General features: G+C 42.1%; 1 protein-coding gene across 2 annotated transcripts in view; it reads right to left on the minus strand.

Annotated features, from left to right (window-relative positions):
• Positions 1 to 15,925: 15,925 nt before the first annotated feature.
• afap1 (actin filament associated protein 1) overlaps positions 15,926 to 20,803 on the minus strand; it is a 48,651-nt gene continuing 43,773 nt past the window's right edge. For both annotated transcript variants that reach the window (XM_070993342.1, XM_070993343.1), the window contains 5 exons: positions 20,282 to 20,411; positions 18,183 to 18,347; positions 17,839 to 18,029; positions 17,515 to 17,682; positions 15,926 to 17,077 (listed from right to left, as the gene is read on the minus strand). In XM_070993342.1, coding sequence (XP_070849443.1) covers positions 17,051 to 17,077; positions 17,515 to 17,682; positions 17,839 to 18,029; positions 18,183 to 18,347; positions 20,282 to 20,411 — 681 coding nt within the window. In that variant the 3' untranslated portion in view covers positions 15,926 to 17,050. The remainder of the gene's footprint in view (positions 17,078 to 17,514; positions 17,683 to 17,838; positions 18,030 to 18,182; positions 18,348 to 20,281; positions 20,412 to 20,803) is intronic.

Consider the following 20,803-nt stretch of genomic DNA (forward strand, 5'->3'; position numbering starts at 1 on the left):
AATTTACGCCTGTTGGTTTTGTCTGTTTGGTTTACATATTGTTAACTTGCGCTGGCCAAAAAAATGAAAATCTCTACCAGATCTGCACTGGTATGTTGTGCTCTTGGGAAATATTACAGTCTCTCAATTCTGAGTACAACAGTAACAACAGCAACCTTAAACAAAGGAGATGTAACATGTTAATCACTTTGAGTTTGTTCATTACATGTATGTTCAACTTGGCTAATGTACTAGTGACTCCACCTACTGTAAATACACACTGTCCTCAGAGTGCTTCCCCTCACTGCCCCTGGTAGCCAAACAGTTACAGCACATGCCACATTACTGCAAAGGTAAGGTCCACATGCAAATTCCACATTCCTGATATTCCTGTGGTACGATGTTACAGTACCGCATAAAAAGCAAATCCTGTGCTAATAAGTTAGCACAGTAAGTTATGACAGGCTCTGCAGGCAATGGAGCGGGTTCAAAGATTGGTTCCAAGATTGCAAGGTAACATAGATGTATGATTTTCCAACCAGGGCTGTGTAAATATCCAGACACCAAAGCTTATTGTGTCGGTCAGTGAGAGAGGATTAGCTGGCCTTATCATGGAGGAAACAGTGGTGAGCATTGTCGCTGTCACCAATAATAGACCTTGGGGCTGAGTGGTCAACAGAATCTAGGTGTCTAAGAGTGAATTACATCCTCATAGTCAGAACTGTTCGGAAAGTTGATTCAACAAGCCTCTTTCTACAAATCAATGTTGCAACACATGCATGGGAGAGACAGTTTTATTTATATAAATGGTGAACAGTACAGGGCCCAGAATAGATCCCTGTGGCACGCCCATTTAACTGGCAGGAATACAGATTGGGCTCCTTTCACATCTATCATGACATCTATCATATAAATAATTTTAGTCAAATGCTAAAATCTATGAATACAGCAGCACAGTGTGTCTTGCTTCTGCAGCAGTAATCAGGTGGTTTAACAGTAGTGTGAGCTGAGGTGGTGCAGTGATGAGCTGGACAATTTAGATACTTTCTAAGAGTTTTTAAGATTTTTAATGTCCTCACCTTTGTGAATAGAGACTAGCTACACTGGTTCAATAAAATAACAGCCACGATTCATACTGATGTCTTCTGCCATTTTATTTGTTTGTCTCTGTCTCTCTCTCTCTCTTGTCAGCAGACACTGTGAAACTTGTGTTCATTGATAAACAATACGTTAAAACAAGCAAAATAGCACAAAATCAGATATAATTGCTAACACATTGACCACGAGGGTACATCAGTAAACACACAAAAATATAAGATTAAAGATTAAAATGAAAGATAATTACCGTGTGCACCTAAGGTTATTGGTGAGCTCTTCCACATCCATGTTGGCTTTTTGGCTTTTTGGCTTTTTCCCACAACACCACGGTTCTGACCTAAATGAACTCTGGTCACGTGACCCATAACTTACTGGATTCACACGAACCCTCACACAAAAGACTAACTTTTTAACTAAACATTTTTACCATGGTATATTTTTAGGTGAGTTTTCTATGTACTGTTAACATTTTAACGTCTTATACACATGTTTGTCAAATTTTAAAGCAATCATGTGTCAGTAGCCATGTTCAAATAGCCAATCAACATAATTTGATGTGCATTTTGAGTATTCCATCAAAAAGGTTGATGTAACCGTCCTCACCTTAACACATGAAACGTCATATTTTCACTGCGCTTTCTACGTTTTGCTTTTTTTTTCACTGTTTGAAGCTGCGCTTTTAATTTGTCATCATCTGACATCAGCAAAATAAGGCCAAAGCAACATCTCATATAGATGTTCTGGTTATGTACTCTGATAAAGCAGTGAACTTTATGTATACTTTATAGCACACAGACAGCACATTTACAATGGGTTCTCATTTAGCATAGCACAGCTAGTACTGTAGAGCAAAGTCATAATTCAATTTTAGACCTCAGTTTTCTTTTCTTTCTCTGAGGTTTTGCCTCCTTGTGGAAGACTTTTCCATCTGGTTGCTCTCTCCACTTCAGAGTGACTCCTGTCACTCCTTTCTCCTCCAACCTGTCCTGCAGCTGGGAAACAGAAAAGGCAGTTATTTTGAACCATTTGCTCAGATCCACATTGAGCTTTCATTTGGCCTGCTTTCCACAGGGAAACAAGAAATAAGCCAAACAAAAAGTGGGCACAAAAATTCAACCATTTGAAGTGTTTCTAACTGAGTCAGGATGGATTTGCAGCCTCACTTTTTTCAGGAGGTCTGCTTTCACATCAGGGTCATTCAGATCCACAGAGGAGTCCCCCGGCTTCATCCTCAGCTTAACCACCATTACTGGTGTTTGCACAGAGAGAAGAAAAACATGTTGTGGAATTAAATTTGTGATACCAAACTTGTGCTGTCTTCCACTGAAGGACAGTAAACTACTCACCAGATCCAGCACTGTAGCATACAAATGGGCATTCAGATTCACAGGCCAGAAAACCCCATTGTCCTGAACTCCATAAAAATGCAGTGCCACACATTGTAGTCATCGTGCCAATTACATTTCTTCTGTCATACCAGTAGCTGAATGAGAAACCACTCCCATCAGACCAGTAAATGTGAGGTTCTCTAGACAAACCAATCCATGCCCTTTCTCCACCTGGCACCAAGTTCTGGATCCTCTGGTTCTCACTGTCACTCCTCACAGTGGCCAGATCTGTGAAGTTGTCCCTGCAGTATCTCTGAGCACTGGACCAATTCATTCTTTCATTCACAACAACAAATTCAGGGTTCTGCTGTGTTCCTGTAGTAAAAATGGGAAATGTTGAGTTCACATAATGAATTTAAAAATAATTGTTTTCAAGATCAAAATATACCTTGCTATATCCTTACCTCTGTAACAGATAAATGGATATTCATCAGAGCATACATCATCCCACCACTCTCCACTGTTTCCAGTGTTCACACAGAACTCTTGAGCTGAAACAAAGTCTGGTTCACCACTCATATCCCAGTTCCTATATTCAGCTCCACTCCCTCCGTAGTTGTCTGACCACCTCCAATCAATATAACTGTACAGGCCAATCCAGTAGCAGGCTGATGAAGTAGGAGATGAAACTGTGTTGATAAGTTGGTTCATTTCGCCTTGGTTTTCAATGGTGGCCAGGTCTGTGTATTTCTCTCTACAGTAGGTCTGAGCTTCAGTCCAAGTCATAGGATTAGCAACATAGTGGTACTGGCGGAGGAGGCATGTGGAGATCTTCCACCCTGTGAGGGGAACAAGTTTTTGCTTTGTTAAAAGTTGTTTCCCAGTGTCTGTCCCTCCACATCTTTCAACCTGTATGTGCGCTCAAACTGTTGTTCTGCTTTGATGAATAATCCTGACACTCCATCATGCATCGGCACTGTAAAACTGTATTTTGCTGCATGGACTATTATCTACAGTGTTATTGGATTTGTTGATGGGCTGATTGGATCTTTATTGTCTTCACGGCCAAGTAATTTTTTAAAAAGTCCACTGTAGTTGTAATTTTCCAAATCACTGGCAGGATGAGGCCTATTACCTGTCGCAGCTGAAATGAAACTGTGCTGCAGAAAGAAACTGATCGATCATCAATTCACCTTTTTTTTTCATTCCTTATTTCTTCATTTTACCAAGGCAAAGACATTTTATATGTGACAGGAGCTACAGAGTCTAAGAGTCATGCCTGAGCTGTTTGAAGCTCTGACACTCTGCACAGTGTTGAAGTTAAGATGCAGATAGCTCTCCTTTATCTTTCTGTGTCTCCCTCTCGGCCCGTCTGTCTCTGCTTTACAGCAACAGCACGTCGAACAGGGGTCCACTGTTTGCATCTGTTCTCTATGAACTGTACACTGTGGAAATACTGGGTTTAAAGCACTCTATGATGCAAAGTACTGTCGGTTAATAGATTAAAAATTTGCATGTATTTGCAGGTTTGTGCTCAGAAGTGTATGAGACAGAGAAGCCTGTAGCTCAGGAGTAAGAGCGGTCATCTGCCAATCAGGAGTTGGGTGGTTCGAACGCTCACCTCTGCGGTGCACGTGCCAAAATATCCTTGGGCAAGACATTGAACCCCTAAACTGCCCCTGATGCTGCACCCTCGGTGTGTGGATTCATATGTCAGTCGCTTTGGATAAAAGCATCTGCCAAATGATGAATTGTAAAGTGAAATGGGGCGAGTAGTGACTCTCTCCTGGATTTCAACAATTCAATAATTGTTTGAGCAAAGAAGTATAATTATCCATTCAGTAGGGTCTAATCAAAGCCAGTGTGGACTGAAGGCGACCACACCACCTGGCCTAATTCTGGATCATTTCTGGTCACAAGAAAATAAAATGATGAAATATGACTCTGCCTAACCCAGCAACAGGAAACCAGAGACTGTCGTACCCTCAACAGAGACCTGGCTTCATCACGACATCCCAGAACAAAACTTCTGCTCTTGAGCTGTGGACTGACAGAATGCAAATTTTTATTATTCCTCCAAATGCAAATGCATCAGGTCATCAGCTGTGACAAGACAAAAAACTGGGCTGTATTTTTATTGAAGCTGACACCAGCATGCCCAAACAATACCCTGGACCATCTTCACGTGAACATTTCTGTCACCTACAAAGATTACAGACTACTATGATTCTAAGAACATGGGCTCTATTTTCCACTCCGCCACCGGCGCGGCGCAGGCGCTTCGCAAAGTCAGGTCCGCTGCGCCGATGGGGCGTGGCGGCGCAGATTTTGGTATTTTCGCATCTCCACCTCCTTCTCATTTCAGTCCCTCCCAACTCGGAAAGAGGGAGGGGAGAAGGCGTGGAGTGGGTTTGGCACAGCTGAGTCAAATCTTCACCAATCACAGCAGCTCCTCGCCTCACCTTTAAGAACACCGCTGGCGAGGCGCAAGTTTCCAGGAGACTGACGTCACTCATGTCTCCAGTCATCCGTTTGTATTATTTTGCACACCCGTTTGTATATACTGTTTATTTTTTCTCAGTATATATATATTGTTTTATATGATGTTCTATATTTTGTGGTATATTTTGTTTATATATATACATTGTTTTTATATTTGCTTTTTATGTATATAGTTCTCTCTCTTTTCTTTCTTTTCTATTTTTTTTTTTTTTTTTTTTTCTAATTCTATTCTTGTAAGGAGCACTGCAACAAAAACAATTTCCCCTCAGGAATAAATAAAGGATTTCTGATTCTGATTCTGATGTCTAAATATGAGGTCCTTAGATGGTAAATCCTCGACCTCCTCCTCCTCCTCAAAGCAATGATGTACTCCATCTTTGTAGATAACTTTACGCATTACCATGATAACATTTGTATTTGGAATGAAATGACGTGGGTAATAGCGGACAACGATCATCACTTACGTTTTTTCATGTGTCTGTCTCTCTCTGTCTCTCGAGTGCTCTGAGATAGATGCAGTATATATGCTCTGTAGGATGCCACGGCTGTTTCTGATTGGCACAGCGACGTTAATTGAATAGTTCGCATCCCTGTTTCACCTGTGTACATTCAGTCAGGGTGAGTGACCATTACGTGTGCTGAACGCGCTTACGATGTGGTCAGATGAGATACTGATCAAAATATATAAATTTAGGTCTGACTGTATGTGCTGACTCAGATAGTTGCATTGAATCATGGCTGCTGCTAATTATTGATCGCAGTGAAATGTCGGACACTGTGGAAACATGACTGTGAGGTGCTGGTGACGTGAGCGCACGACTCCGCACGTTTAAAATCCACTTGTCTGGCGGTGCGCCGCTGGCGCGCAGAGTTGACCAGGTCTGTGGTGGCAAGCGTTCAGCGCACTTTTACGCCGCCGGCGCAGACCAAAATGGTCGAAAATCCCAATACGCCGGCTCATTATGCCAACACCTCCCCCCATACTGCGCCGCAACGCCCATCCTGGCGCACCTCTGTACACCTCAGTTTACCAAAATACCAAGTGCGTCGTGCGCCGTGCGCCTGCCTGCGCTGCTCGAAAATACGACTGCGCCGGCCGCGGAGTCGAAAATAGAGCCCAGTCTGTAAATGACCCTTTGTTTATTCACCTGTTAATGTACTAATGTGTTTAGAGCCTGAGCTTTTATTTTGAAAGCGTCTCAGTCGGAGCGGACACTTCCGCTAGTTCGATCGGCAGTCGAAAGAGCCGAGTGTGCGTGTTATTAAAATGATAAATGTGTCTCATGAGCGCCTGGTTGATAGAGGCACAAGGTTTGTATATGTTATCTCTCATATTGTGTTGCTCTAGGTTTTAATGTTCTTGACACCGTTTATGTTTGTGTGAGATTGTTAACTAGTGCGAACCGTGCAAACGTTAATTAGCATTAGCATGAGCGTCAGCCGTCCGTCCTTGTGTGTTTATATATGATGCTAAGACGGCTAAAATTGAGCATTTGATTTATGCTGTTGGATAAGATGGTTAAATTTATGGTTATTTCTGCTGCACTCAATATAAGTTTGTCATTCAGTTATGATGTAAATTGTTTTTATGGACATTGAGATAGTATATGCTTTTTATTTTTCCACAGCTCTTACGGTGTGTGTAACATTGATAAAAAGGGAATAAAACAATGTGAGCCATCAGTTCAAGAGTACCATTATTCAGCCGGGCTGCTACACAGTCTGTCAAACAGAGTTCATTTGCGCACAAAAAGTCATGCAATGACGGAAAGACCTCCGTTTTGTTGTTGTCCATGCAGTTTAACCAGAGGTTCAACTTCTTTATCATGGCGTCAATGCAATGCAAAGTAGCACGTGAATGAATTACCATATCAAGTAGACATGTGCGCACTTGCGTATGTGGAGGAGATGCGAACCCAGATGGAAATGGAAGGAAGGGGAGGAAAAAACGGGTAGAATTTGAGTTCGTTTTCTCTTTCTTTTAAAATAAGTAAATGTAAATAAATAAACATGAACTAAAATTCAATGTTTTTATGAACTTCTCATGCTCAAAAGCAGTTAGGGTAGGTAGCCCGAACCCTATACCGGCACTCATGGTTCCGCAGCCCATTTCAAATGTAAACTAGACAAATTCCCCTCGGCAGGAAATTTGGAGAGTGATACAGTGCGCAAACGCCGGGCCGTGTTGCTGACAGAGGTCAGTGTCCAGTACTAAAAACACATCGCGACGTGGACATTAGCATGTCAGAAAACACATTGAAAAGGTCTCAAACACCCTTAGAATGCCTTTCCCCATCATTTTAACGCATGTTAGCATTAGCATGCTAACATTAGCATGTCAAATAACACATTAAAAACCTCTGAACCACCATTAGAACGCAATGTACATTCATTTTAACGCATGTTAGCATGTTAGCATTAGCATGTTAGCACAACAACCCGACATCACTGGTCAAACCTCCGCGCACCACCAAGTTCATAGGACCTCATGTTAGCATTAGCATGTTAGCATTGTGGCTAATGCTAAGAGCCCAACATCACTCATTACATCACTAACATATACAACTCACCAGTAGGTAACTTGGCTGTGGCTGGTTAGCATGTCAGTACAGAGCTTAATGGAGAACTGATCATTTGACTGAGCTGCACAGCTGCAGCTAAAGCTACATATGTGTGTGTATGGGAGAGGCAATCAGGCTCAGAGGTTGCCATGGAAACTTGAGGTGGCCTGATCCATGATGTCACCCACTCAGACACAGGTGCGGACACACATGCATTTGATTGGAGTCAATGAGGAGCAGACACAGAAATGTCTGAATTTGGCCTCTGCGCACCCCTCGAACAAACGCTTCTCACACGAAGACCGAAAGTCCTATTGCCGAAATTTTTTCACCGTCTGAGCCACAAGGCTTTGCTGTACACGCTGATCACTTTGTTTTTTCGCTGGGGTCAAAATTGCGGATTTTACAGCGAGTTAAAAACATGGTTGGTTTCTGTTTCTCCTGTTTATGATTTGTATTGGACCTTATGGGCGAGGTCAGAGGTACTCTCCTCGCTCAGAGGCTGAGAACTCAAAAACCGTAATTCCTATCACTTAGCCAGGCACATTGTGAGAATCAGCGCAAGCGGCACTACAACTCTGGAAATTTTCACGCGTCTAGAGCGGAAATTGTGCTTTGGAGGAGCGTGGAAAGACGAAAGTTTCACACAATTTTCAGAGCTTCTCTCCACTCTAGCAGTTAATCCCCTCCACTCTAGTGCGAACATTCCGTGCAATACACACCCATTATAAACTCACAATTTCTCCCAAAACGCTCACGGTCATTGAATGGCGACTGCTCAAAAACTTTATGACCTATCGAAACGAGAATTACTACACCAATAGATGAGACTTGTGTCTACGTTTTAAAGTTGGAATGGCGTCTCTAGGCGAAAGTATGCCGGAGCAGTAGCCCTTTGAAAAAGGGGGAGATTTTTTCGCGTTTTTCGCCTTCTCCCATTTACTTTGAATGGGATTTTTTCGTGCGTTTTTCGCGTCGTATTCTGTAGAGAAAAATAATAGCCATCGATTCCCGATCAAGCCGCACGTTTTGATATATGATTCGCCTGGGTGCTCGCTATCGTTTATGACTAGTAGCGAACCGAAAAAAGTACGGATGAAGAAGAAGAAGAAGAAGAAGAAACACGCAGAAGAACAATAGTGGTTCAGTGCTTTTGCCTGAACACAGCAGGGGCGAAGCACTAATAATACATTTGGTTGAATTATACTGTAGCCAGTATTGAAGCAAGGAAGAAAAGCATCAAGGTGGATACAAACAAGTGTCACTGCATGCATCACACTTAATAGATGCACTCCAGCCGATGACTTGTATTGAAACAAGAACCACTATTTTGACTGATACTGAGGAACAAGCAAAGGTCCACTGACAGCAGATGTGTTTTTAATCGCCTGAGGATGTGTGTCAACTATTATAAGTGCAGTATATTTAAGCAAATTGGTAATACACTTCAGCTCAAGAGGTATGTAAAAATACACTATTATCTCAATGTAGATGCATTTGTAGTCTATTAATGTTAGATTTTATGTATACTCAAAGTACAACTTAAATTACAGTATAAATGAATTTTCAGATGTGTTTTAAATTGAAGAATAGCATGAATGAATACAAGCTAATTTGTATATTTGCAGTATATTAAGTATATTTAAAATAGTCCCATTTTAGCACCGTTAAGTATGCTGAACATATCAGTCAGTCAGACTGGACATTTTTCTGAACTGAGTTCATTTAATACTTGAAATACATTTTTGTGATTGTACTTACATATCTTAAATTACAAATTCTGGGAATAACACATCCCAATTGAATGTCCACAGTCCACATATTGTTTTTTTGGTTAGTTTAAAGGTAAGGTTAGGAGTAGACTCTCACATTGTGGGACAGTTGAGGTCAATGGCCTGTGACAGGCTATACAATTGTAGCACTTTCCATCTGATCATGCTGCTGACAGAACACATTCATACTATGGACAAATCACAGATCAACAGTATCAAATAATTCACTGACCTGAGAGATAGAAGATCACCAGTAAGATCCTGTCCATCATCATGCTGCTCAGTGGTCTGTGCAGGTCAAAGTGTGGTACTAAAACAAGACACCACTGCTATATTGGCACCATTAAGCAAATCGAGGCAAAGTCAACACCAGCTCCTCATCTCCACAGGTCTGCTGCACTATGCAAGAAGCAGTGTAATGGATGACTTCATGGAAATGTTGACATGAACATTTACATTTTAAACATTTCCTCCCCTTCATTTGAAAATAACTGTTATTGTCTGAAGAACCAAACCTCATACAGTCACAGAACCCTTGAGTGAAAAGCACTTTATTTTGAGGAGATCCTTACATGATTTTAGATGTTTTATCCAGGAGAAAATTCAATTTTTATTCAACTACTTCACACAGGTGTGTACAGCAACGCCTATGGTAAACAAAAAGGGACTGCGTGCATCAGCCAACCAAATGATTCCATTTTTACAAGAAGAACAAATGTGTTTCCCCGTCAGGAGATGCAGTGCAATCCACCTGAATCTTGTTGTTGAATCAGACCGTTCACACACTGTAAACTTGAAGCCAAAGCCACATCTCACACGTGTTATTTTGAAGAAACTTTCATTTCATTGACACATCTTACACATCAGTATTGATGACAAGGAACAAAACTCTTCTATGACAGCCTACAGCATATATTCAGGGTTACGGTTCAGCTCTCAGGACGGTGATAGTAGTGTCCTGTATGTACTGTTGAATCAGCAGGTAAAGAAGCAGCATTCTCCGTGGATTACAGATAAGCACATGTATAGTTTCAGTTTCAGAGCTCAGTCTGTTTCCTTTTTTTCGTCCCAGGTTTTTCCTCCTTGTGGAAGACTGTCCCATCAGGCTGCTGTCTCCACTTCAGGGTGACTCCGCTCACTCCTTTCTCCTTCAGCCTGTCCTGGAGCTGGGAAACACAAACGGCAGTCTTTTTCAGAACTTAGAACAAACACCTTTACGTTACAAAGCAGCTGTTTTGCGAACACCAGACAAACTTTTGCCTCATTATTTAGTGACCCCTGTATCATCACAGTGACTCTTCTGTATCTATTGTTGTGGCTGCTTTGCATTCTACTGCGTTGGGCTTCTGCAAATGCAGAACAGGACAAATAAGCAAACAAATGCAAAATAATTTCTTGGTGCTCTACATCTGCCCTGTGTGCATGAATGGGTCAGTGTCTCAGGATGAATTGTGCAGATTCACCTTTTTCAGGATGTCTGCTTTCACAGCAGAGTCATTCAGATCCACAGAGGGGTCCCTCAGCTTCATCCCCAGCTTCACTACCCTCCTCATTACTGCTTTAAAGAGTAGAATGAAGAGAGAAACCAGACATGAGTTTGCTGTGGTACTAGTTCTGTGATACGTAATTCCAGCTGTGAAAGAAGAACTCAGATCTTGTATTTGAGTAAAGTAGTAAAAAGGACCAGACATAAAAGTATTCATCATGCAGAGATGGCCCATTTCAGAATCTGTTTATTATTTTATCACATCATAACTATTGATGCGTTAAAGTGTTCAGCATTTTAATGTCATAGCTGGTAAAGGTGGAGGAAATATTCAAGTAAATTACAAATATCTCTAAATAGTACTCAAGTACAGCACTTGGGTAGACGTAATTACAAATATTAGGAATATTAGCTTTGTGATAGTGTTTTAAAAAAAATTGTTTGTTTTTTTTCGTTTTTTTTTAATAACCAAAAAAAACCAACCAGCATTACAGACAATAACTGTCTAACGTGATGCAGGTTTTCTCTCTCTGTTCCATTGAAGGACAGTAAACTACTCACCAGGAACACTGTAGCAGACAAATGGTAATATATTGTCACAGAGCGAAAACCTCCATTTTCCTGAATTGTTCAAAGCTGCAAGCCCACAAACGGCTTTAACTGAGACTGCGATTGAGGCTCCTTCCCAGTATCTGAAGGACGAGCCACTCAAATCAGACCAATAACTATTAGTGTCTCTGTGCAAGCCAATCCATGACTGGGTTCCACTGCCCGACATCATCTGGATCTTCTGGTTCTCAGTGTCATTCTTCACAGTGGCCAGGTCTCTGAACTTCTCCTTGCAGTACTTCTGAGCACTGGACCAATTCATTTTTTTACTGACTAAAACAAATTCAGGATCCTGCTGCATTCCTGCTGTTTATGAAAAAAGTTGACACACTCAATTTCAAAATAATCATAATCAGAGAAGAAATAATGATTTGCTGGGTATTTACCATTATGACAGATGAATGGAAATTTCGCTGAGCAACTGTAATTCACCCATGACTGTCCAAGCAAAATGCAGTTTGATTTGGATGCAGGGTTATAGTTTGGTTCCGAATCTCCCCAGTTTCTATATTCAGCTCCACTCCCTCTGTAGTAGTCTGACCACCTCCAGTGTAGATTACTGTACAGGCCAATCCAGACCTCAGAGTGGTACTCAGAAAATGGAACTGTGTTGATAAGTTGATTCATTTCATCCTGGTTTTCAATGGTGGCCAGGTCTGTGTATTTCTCTCTACAGTAGGTCAGAGCTTCAGGCCAAGTCCTAGGTTTAGCAACATAGTGGTACTGGCGGAGGAGGCATGTGGAGAAGATGTGCCACCCTGAGGACAACAGCATTTTTTGAAATGTAAGGTGAATTAAAACTCATTTTTCACAATGACATTTGGCACAATGACAAACACTGTTAGAGATTATCAAAGATTTCACTGACCTGACAGATAGAAGACACCCAGCAAGATCCTCTCTATCATGCTGCTGCTCTGTGCACTGTGTCCATGTAAAGCACCCAGAGGGAACATGTCTTCTATATTTGCTGTTCTCTGCTCTTTTGCATTCTTTATGCAAAAAGCATTGTCTGTACGCAAAGTGTAAAAGCCAATGTTTTTGGTTTTTTCAGAGATGTCTATCTGATGCCTACAGTGGAGGTGGATTTACATTTATAATTTTGATGCTCATGGCAGTGAAGGAGTGACAGTTTTCATTGGGAGTATGTCTTCAGTAGAAACCTGTTTACAGAGAAGCTGGATGAAAGTCAAGATAAAAACTGAGTTCAACCATTTCTCATGTTGTTTTCTTAATAAACAAAAAAGTTTACTTCTATACTGATACAGTATATTAAATTTGTCCTGCTTTCTCTACAGTTTCTCCATCACAGCTGGGGGTGCAGGCCCCCCATCCAGGAATTTGGCCCACCCAAAAGAAATCTGCAAGCCAATATGGAGCAATAGGTAAATGATAGAGTTAAGAAAATGTTCCCTGAGCTGCAAGCTGTTGTCGGCTTGCTCGTTTGATGTGCAGTGCTGTCGATTTTGATGGTGCAACTGCATCCATGTTGCTGTCTTGGTTTCAGGAGCAAGTGGCCTAGAACCTGAACTACTGAACTACTACTGGGCAGATCCCTCTTGAGGGCAGACAAGAGGCTGGTGGTGTAAGCAGAACTGCTCTGGAGGACCCGCAGGAGGCTGGCGGTGAACGGCAGAACCCCTCTGAAGGTTGGACAGGAGGTCAGCAGTGAAGGCGGAACCCCTTTGGAAGCCGGCAATGTGACTGGAGATCAGGACCAAAGACCAGGAAATTTAAGCAGGAAGCTGGCAAGAGGGCAGGAAGACTGAAGGCTGGCGTCAGGCCTGCAGGATCAAGACTGCCACCAATTGAAAAACTTAGGGAAAGTTCAGTGCTGAGCAGGAAACAATAACTCATTGACCATTTTTCCAATCATACTGACCATTTACTGCTTGGAAATAGGCCTACAACAGCATTTTGAGCCAGACCTCCTGGGGCAGCTGCGAATGCCAAAAAAGTTAATTTCCTAAAGCCGGTGGACACAATTTTGGTGCACTTGTCCTGGGGCATTTCTGATGTTTCATATTGATGTGGGCATGCTCAGTCACATTTTGGTTCATAACTCAAGTTGTCTTTGAAGGATCCTGATTGGAATCAGTGAACACATCCTGCACATCAGCCGATACAGATTCAACGTTCTTCATGGAGACTTTCGTTTTTTTTATTTTTCTTCACAGGTTTTCCCTCCTTGTGGAAGACTTCCCCATCAGGCTGCTATCTCCACTTCAGGGCGACTCCACTCACTCCTTTCTCCTTCAGCCTGGAAAAGATGAATGGCAGCCATTTTCAGAACTTTTGGACACTTTTAGAGTTCTTTTGTTGGTCTAGACACCAACACCTTTACGTTACAAAGCAGCTGTTTTGTGAACACCAGACAAACTTTTGCCTCATTATTTACTGACCCCTGTATCATGACAGTGACTCTTCTGTATCTATTGCTGTGGCTGCTTTGCATTCTACTCTGTTGAGGCTTCTGCAAATGTAGGAATGTGGTTTTTACAGTCAAACCCCCACCACATGGTTTTTAGATGCTCTGCAGTGATAAAACGCAGAGCAGGACAAATAAGCAAAGAAATGCTGGGTGCTTTGCATCTGTCCTGGGTGCATGAATGAGTGAGTGTCTCAGGATGAGTCTTGCAGCCTCACCTTTTTCAGGATGTCTGCTTTCACAGCAGAGTCATTCAGATGCACGGAGGAGTCCCTCAGCTTTACTACCTGCCGTTTTACTGATGCTTAGACATAGAAGAAAAACATGCTGTGGAATTACATTTCAAACTCATGCATGTGGATCCAATTTAGTGCAATTTAGTTAAACACTCATTCTGATGTGACACAGCGTTCTCACTCCTGCACTGACGGACAGTAAACCACTCATCAGGTCTAGAGACACTGCTGCGAATCAGCTGCGAGAACAGAATTTGACATCGTGTAGAAAATGTCTTAGATCTTTTATTCCTCAGAGCTGATTAAATACCAACAGCTATTACACAGCAGCAGAAATGCTGAATATGCAACTTCATTTGTCCAGTGCAGTGATGCAGAGGTATACTTGGATGAGTATAACTCTTGATTTTGAGTTTTACAGATTGATCTCATATTTATGCTGTTAAGGCTGATATATATATGTCATACACTATGTAAAATTGAGGTCCACGTGTAATACACTCAATTTTATTAGTCATAGCAACCTCACCAATAAACCACAAAGTCAATGCCAGCAGTTTGTCAGGAGGTTTATTAATTTATGTACAGCATATCTGTCACCAAGGCGGAGACTGTCTGAGAATACAACAGAGTAGAAAATGTTTAAGGTGCAAAAACAAACACTGATGTATGAGTCTGTACTCCTCCCACCCCACCCCACAGAGTCAAGCTATGTACAGCAGGTTCACATTTACTCACATCACACATCTTATTCAGTTACAAGCCATGCTGAGCCCATAGGGAATCAAAACGATCTAAATACTTGCAGATATAACTCCCCGTGCACCCCGTCTTCATGCTAACACGGTGACTATGCTCTGGCTTGCAGACTGGTGGGGTATCCATTAGAAAGCAGGAGAGGGACAGAGGATAGTTACAAGATTGAGGAGCAGATGGTGCCCAACTGATGTATGTAGCATTGATTTCCAAAGTCTAGCTGCAGCTAGCATGCTAACACTACTTCTGTCAACAATCCCAGTAAAGTACCTACTTAGCAGTATCAACATGGCAGCAAAGCGCAAGCAGTGGAACATAAAACCATTAAATAAACCCCATAAAAATGTGACAGTGATGTGTGTGTGTGTGTGTGTGTGTGTGTGTGTGTGTGTGTGTGTGTGTGTGTGTGTGTGTGTGTGTGTGTGTGTGAAGCAGTCTGAAAATCAAGGTCACAGCCTTTGATTTAGCAGAACACAGAGTCAATTGGTTTACAGCAAGTGCCTCTATTTCAGTCAGTGTATTGTTGATGGGTTTGGAATGTGCCTTGGAGACTTTTGAGTGTGTGCGCGCACACGCACACGCACACGCACACACACACACACACACACACACACACACACACACACACACACACACACACACACACACACACACACACACACACAGTCAGATCACATGGCTACAGTAAACCAGTGGTGTGATTAGAGGATCTGGACTGAGGCTCTTGGATGAGGGACTAACGTCTGCCATGTCGGTTGAGGTTTCTGAGTTTTCCAACAAAGAGCGCCAAATCTAAGGGCGGCCACACCTCAGCCTGACCCGCCCGGCTTTCCTACAGCTAAAACGCACCCAGTTACAGTCCCTTTAGAGCCTGATGACAGCCATCCATCATCACACTACAGGACTATTTAAAGAAGCACAATTATTCCATTAGTAAGTTAACTGTTAAGTAAACGTATTTTCTTAATTACCCCAAACGGTCTCTAGCCATGCAGATAATTCTTTTATTTGGGACTGTTTCCTTCTAATTAAATACACTACCCCCTCAGAAACAGTAAAATATCTAAATAATTAGATGAAACGTGTGTTATTTCTTTGGGTAAGTTTGGTAACCGATGGACATGGTGACAGCTTCATCTGACAGTGACACACACTTCTGTAGCCTTGGGCCTATAAAGCATAAATAATTCACTGATATGACACTTTGAGGCTGTTTCCAGTGGCTAAAATTCTTATTATACAAAGACTTGTTTCAAAGGGTTTTTGATATAAAAATGTATAGATCAGCTTACATCTGTTTCTTTTGTAATTACTGAAAACAGGGCCTGTGGGCGCCACGTGACTTGCTATTTTTAACTGTAAAAGGAATGGTTTAGTATTTGAGTTCATTTTTTACTTTATTCACGACCTGATAAACTCACAGATGCCTTACTTGTGTATGAAGTTTGAAGGTACGCTGAACAGCTGACTTCAATTCACAGATGTCCGTGGGATCAATTAGCACCTCCTCTCAAAAACAGGAAAAAGCATCTTCTCCAAAGCCGAAAGTTTAAATATTTGTCTTACTCGTGTATTGAATTTCTGAACCAATAGGGTTCATTTTCTGCAACTACACTGCTTTGCATAAATAACTCCTCTCCAGCTGAACATGTCGAAGTGTCTCAACCTCTCTTTAATTTATTGTGCTTCTTAGAGTTCATTTGGAATGACTCCACTTCTGGAAATACCCCTTTGAGCGGAGCTGCATTGTCACTCAGATGGTGTGTGTTCTGATTAAAGATGCTTTGTTGGCTGATGCTGACACCCATGAATGAGAACCATTAACGGTGGAGGGAATGGGATTCTGTGGAGCACCACAACTTCTACAAAGAAACTTTAAATATATCAACATAAATAAACGAAGGGAAGCTAGTATTTCCTTTAAACATTTACAAATAAATACTTGGTTTTGACCTTTAACCTTTTTGAAACCAAACTGTCAATCCGCTGGAACAGATTTGAATGAAGAGAGAAAAAAAAGGTGGTTGCTTGAAAAGAGTACAGCGGACAACACAAGTTAAACAACTTAGTATACTGAGCATGCTCGACAGTAAGAAAGTTTAAAAAGGTTGCTGTGTCTGCATGTCGCGGTACTGACAATATACTAAAACCAGCAACGTGTTTTGGTTGATGAGAATGCTATGCTTGTGTCCTTTCCTTTGCTGTCGTGACTGTTTGAACAGTTTTAAATAAATATATACACAATTTCTTAAAAAGAAGAAAGACGTGAATGACTGATGTGATGGATTGGATGGTTTATGTGCCACTCTTCTGCTCCCATTCCTGGAAAACAAACACAGAGACACATATTTGTTTGCATGCTTCTATACACTTTGCATGTATTTGCAAGTCATTCTTATTAACCAAAGTAAAATAGTAGGAAATTGATGAACCGCATGATAAATCATCATCATCATTTTTTATTCTTTGGGCTTTGGGAAGATGTCAAGTCTTACCAAATTAAACCATAGTCCAAAGTCAAAGTGAAGTCACGAGGTATCGGTGGTTGAGTCTTTTTTTGGATTTTGTCAAGTCTGACGTCAGGCGAGTCATGACTTTAGTCCGATGTGACTCCAGTCCACACTTATGCTACGTACACTCCCAATGCACTGGTGTAGTAGATGTAACAGCTACACCTCATACAGATGTCTCAACTAGCCTAATGTAACAGCAAACTATTACACAGTGCTCTAATCCCAGAATGCATTGTGAGCTCTGACCTTGGCCTTCCTTAGGACGTGTCCCCGAACTGGTGAGGGCTTCTGGCCACCCTGGTGCCGGCGGAGCAGTGAGGCGCTGTTGACCGGCAGGGAACAGGACTCTGTGTCACTGGTGTCGCAGCTGGAGAAGGGAGAAGACTCCTGGGTCCGTCGCAACATCGCTGGCGACTGCACACACAGAAAGGGACAAGAATTAGACGGCTGATGGTGGCATGCAGTTGGTTGATGTTTGTTATTTCAAGCCAGCAGCATTAGATTTCTGAAGTACTGTTGTACTATACTGTTGTATAAAAGCACCACAAATCAACCACAAGGTGCTCTGACCTGGAGCCCAGAGGAGCCAGCTTTTGGTTCGATGGTGAGGCCCAGGGTGACTCCGCCGCTCAGCGCTTTCTTCAGGCTCTCCTTCACCTCTGTCAGCTCCAGTTCCAGGTTCACACGCTCCTCCTCCCTCTGTTTGCAGTCCTCCTCCACCTTCTTCAGTCGCTCTGACAGCGATGTGTGCGAACGTTTGCCTAGTGGAGGAAGAGAGGGGGATCTCTCTGTGAAGGTTTATCTTTGTTTATCATCAATAAACTTCTACCTGGTAAGACGCTGCTTTAAATTTCAGACAGGACTCTCTTAATGACAAGCACTCATTCAACAAAGACTCTCCTATTCTCTCTTACCAGCAGCAGCCTCGACAGCAGCGCGCAGATCTCTTCTGTCCTTCTTCAGCTGGGTCAGATGGTTCCTTATCTCCTGCTTCTTCTTCATCAGCTCTTCCTCCTTGGACTGCAGCCGCTTGGCGTCGGCCTCCACGCGGTTCTTGCCGTACTTACACTGCTCTGCATCTGCAAGATGAGGACTGGGTGTGAAGAAGCTGGATACAAAAGTCCAAGTGTGATGAAATGCTGAGCCTGTTTCTATTTCGACTACAGCAAGCATGTCTCAAAATAAGTGGGAAATGCTGTCCATGACTTGCAAGATTAGACTCCAATGGCCAGTTGGACAGTGTTTAAGATGGATTTTCATGTAGGTAAGATATCTGGATTTGATTGTTTTCAAAAGCACTTTCTTTGGAGGTAAAATCACAAGTGACTGCACCTGAGAGGTAGGTGATAATCCCTCATCAAAGAGTAAAACTGTGCTAAGACTAATTGGTACATGTAGCTTTTATCATATTTGCATATTCATCTGATAAATCACAATGACTGCGGGTTTGCTGCTGTTGTTTTGCTGTCTGTTGGTCATGTGACCCCAGCTTCACAGGTCATACCAGCCCTTTAAGAGTCTCCCATGAAGTGTGATGGAGGTTTAAAATTAATACTTTGGTTAAAAATCTAACTGTATGTAATTTCTACCACTAGCAGTCTCTCAGTCAAGACACTGAAAACAAAAGACATGGTTTGATGACCCTGTGAAGTAGTGTTGGATCACGGGACTTGTTGTCTTCATAGTTAAACAAGCAACACTGCTGATGAATATCTGATGCGACTCACGCAGAAATGTTTACGGACGAGGTAACACATTCATGTTTTATCACACTGACAGGCGACCAAATGAAACACACCCTTACCTTGAGTAAAATGACAAACTTCCTTGGGTTAGAATATTGTTGAAAACATTTGGGATGATCTAATGTACTCAACAAAATATTTAATGTCAGACATTTTAAAGTGGAAATGTTACACATTTTACACATTTAACCGTCTGCCTTTGTTGTCTTTCACAAATAGTTTGTTTACTACCTGTCGATCATTTGACTGGTGACTACACACACCAAACCTTAACAGTCTGAGCTCTGGGCATCAGAAGAAGGCCAGAAGATAACCAACCCCCCCCCCCCCCCCCCCACACGATGGTGCATTGCCTAAAATAGCTGAAAATAAAGAGATTTTCCAAGGACAAAATCCCCTACTAATCTATGTGGGAAAAGGAGTGCATAGCCTTTATTATCAGGGCACTGGTAAGACATGAACTGCCCAGAAACCCACTGGACTCACAGCCACAGCGTTAAGCAGGACAATGCCTTCCCTTACTGGAAAATACACGGAGGGTGAACATCCAGCATCTGCGTGTCTGTGTGCGTGCATGTGAACTTTGCTTATGAAGCCACTCAATCAAACCGCCACTGACATTTTCAAATTCAACATATCTATTGGACGCTGGAAATCTGAGAACTGTGTGGCATACTCTGAATCCAACACGACACATATTTGCTTTTTTCCATTCCGACATTTGAACGAACGACAACCCTCCTCGTTCGCACATTAGGCAAAAAAAAATACTATTCTAAACCACAGGGATTAACACAGCCACATTCCACCCTCTCTCAGTGATCTGGGCTCCACTTCTGCTATCGCGCCTGTTTGAGCTTCACCCCAACGTTGGCAGGAGGTTCAAGTTTGGCCAGCTTGCGTCACATGGATCTTCTCGAGGGTAAGATAGGTTTCAGGTTTTTGAGTTATTTACTCCCCCTTACTTAAACCAACTGTAATTTGGACATCCTGCATTTTACAAATTTCTGTGGAGCGATGTTTAGCTAGAAAGCAATCAGCAGTGGTGAGGCTGGGACTGTGGATCCAGACACATTGAACAAGAACTGACTGGGAAAGGTGGGCCACCCTCAGAAGTTACTATTTTAATGACATTTCAGTGTTTGATTTAACAAGAAATGGCAGAAAAGTTGACTTCAACAACTCACTTTTTACAGTAGAGTGTGATAAGCTCTTCTGATATTAACACGTCACTACCAACTGCAAACAGATTTTTTGCTGCTACTTACTGGAGGTGTTGCGTTTCAGCGAAGTTGTCCCATTCGTCCCAATGACTCCATTCTTCTTGGACTGGTTCTTTGGCTCCGCCTTCTGTTTTGATGCCATCCCATTGGTCGTGGTTCCCTTCTTTCCCTTCAGCTGATTGGAGAAAGACCAAGGTACTTAACATTGAGCCATATATGAACTGTGAACTATTTGGCCCAAAAATTCACTTGGAATGACCAAACAAGCTGAAAACACAACAATGGCAAAATATCACCTGATGAAAAGCTGTTATAGCTAATTCATTAGCAAACAATTGCCTATTTACACATCAAGCAGACAAAGAGCAACGTTAACATCCTTTTGGAACTGTGTTTGTGTCCACCTGACGAATGTAAGTCTGTTTCGCTGTGATCTAATACATCGCTTTCAGCAGCTGAACGATGTTCACCAGCTAGTCACCAACTTCGGTTTCGTGCTGAACAGTTAGAATACAGTGGATTAATCAGAGAAAAGTTGTGGGCTGGAAAACCAAAGCAAAAAGGTGA

The sequence above is a fragment of the Chaetodon trifascialis genome, chromosome 23 (genome assembly GCF_039877785.1).
Source record: "Chaetodon trifascialis isolate fChaTrf1 chromosome 23, fChaTrf1.hap1, whole genome shotgun sequence".
NCBI classification, from domain to species: domain Eukaryota; kingdom Metazoa; phylum Chordata; class Actinopteri; order Chaetodontiformes; family Chaetodontidae; genus Chaetodon; species Chaetodon trifascialis.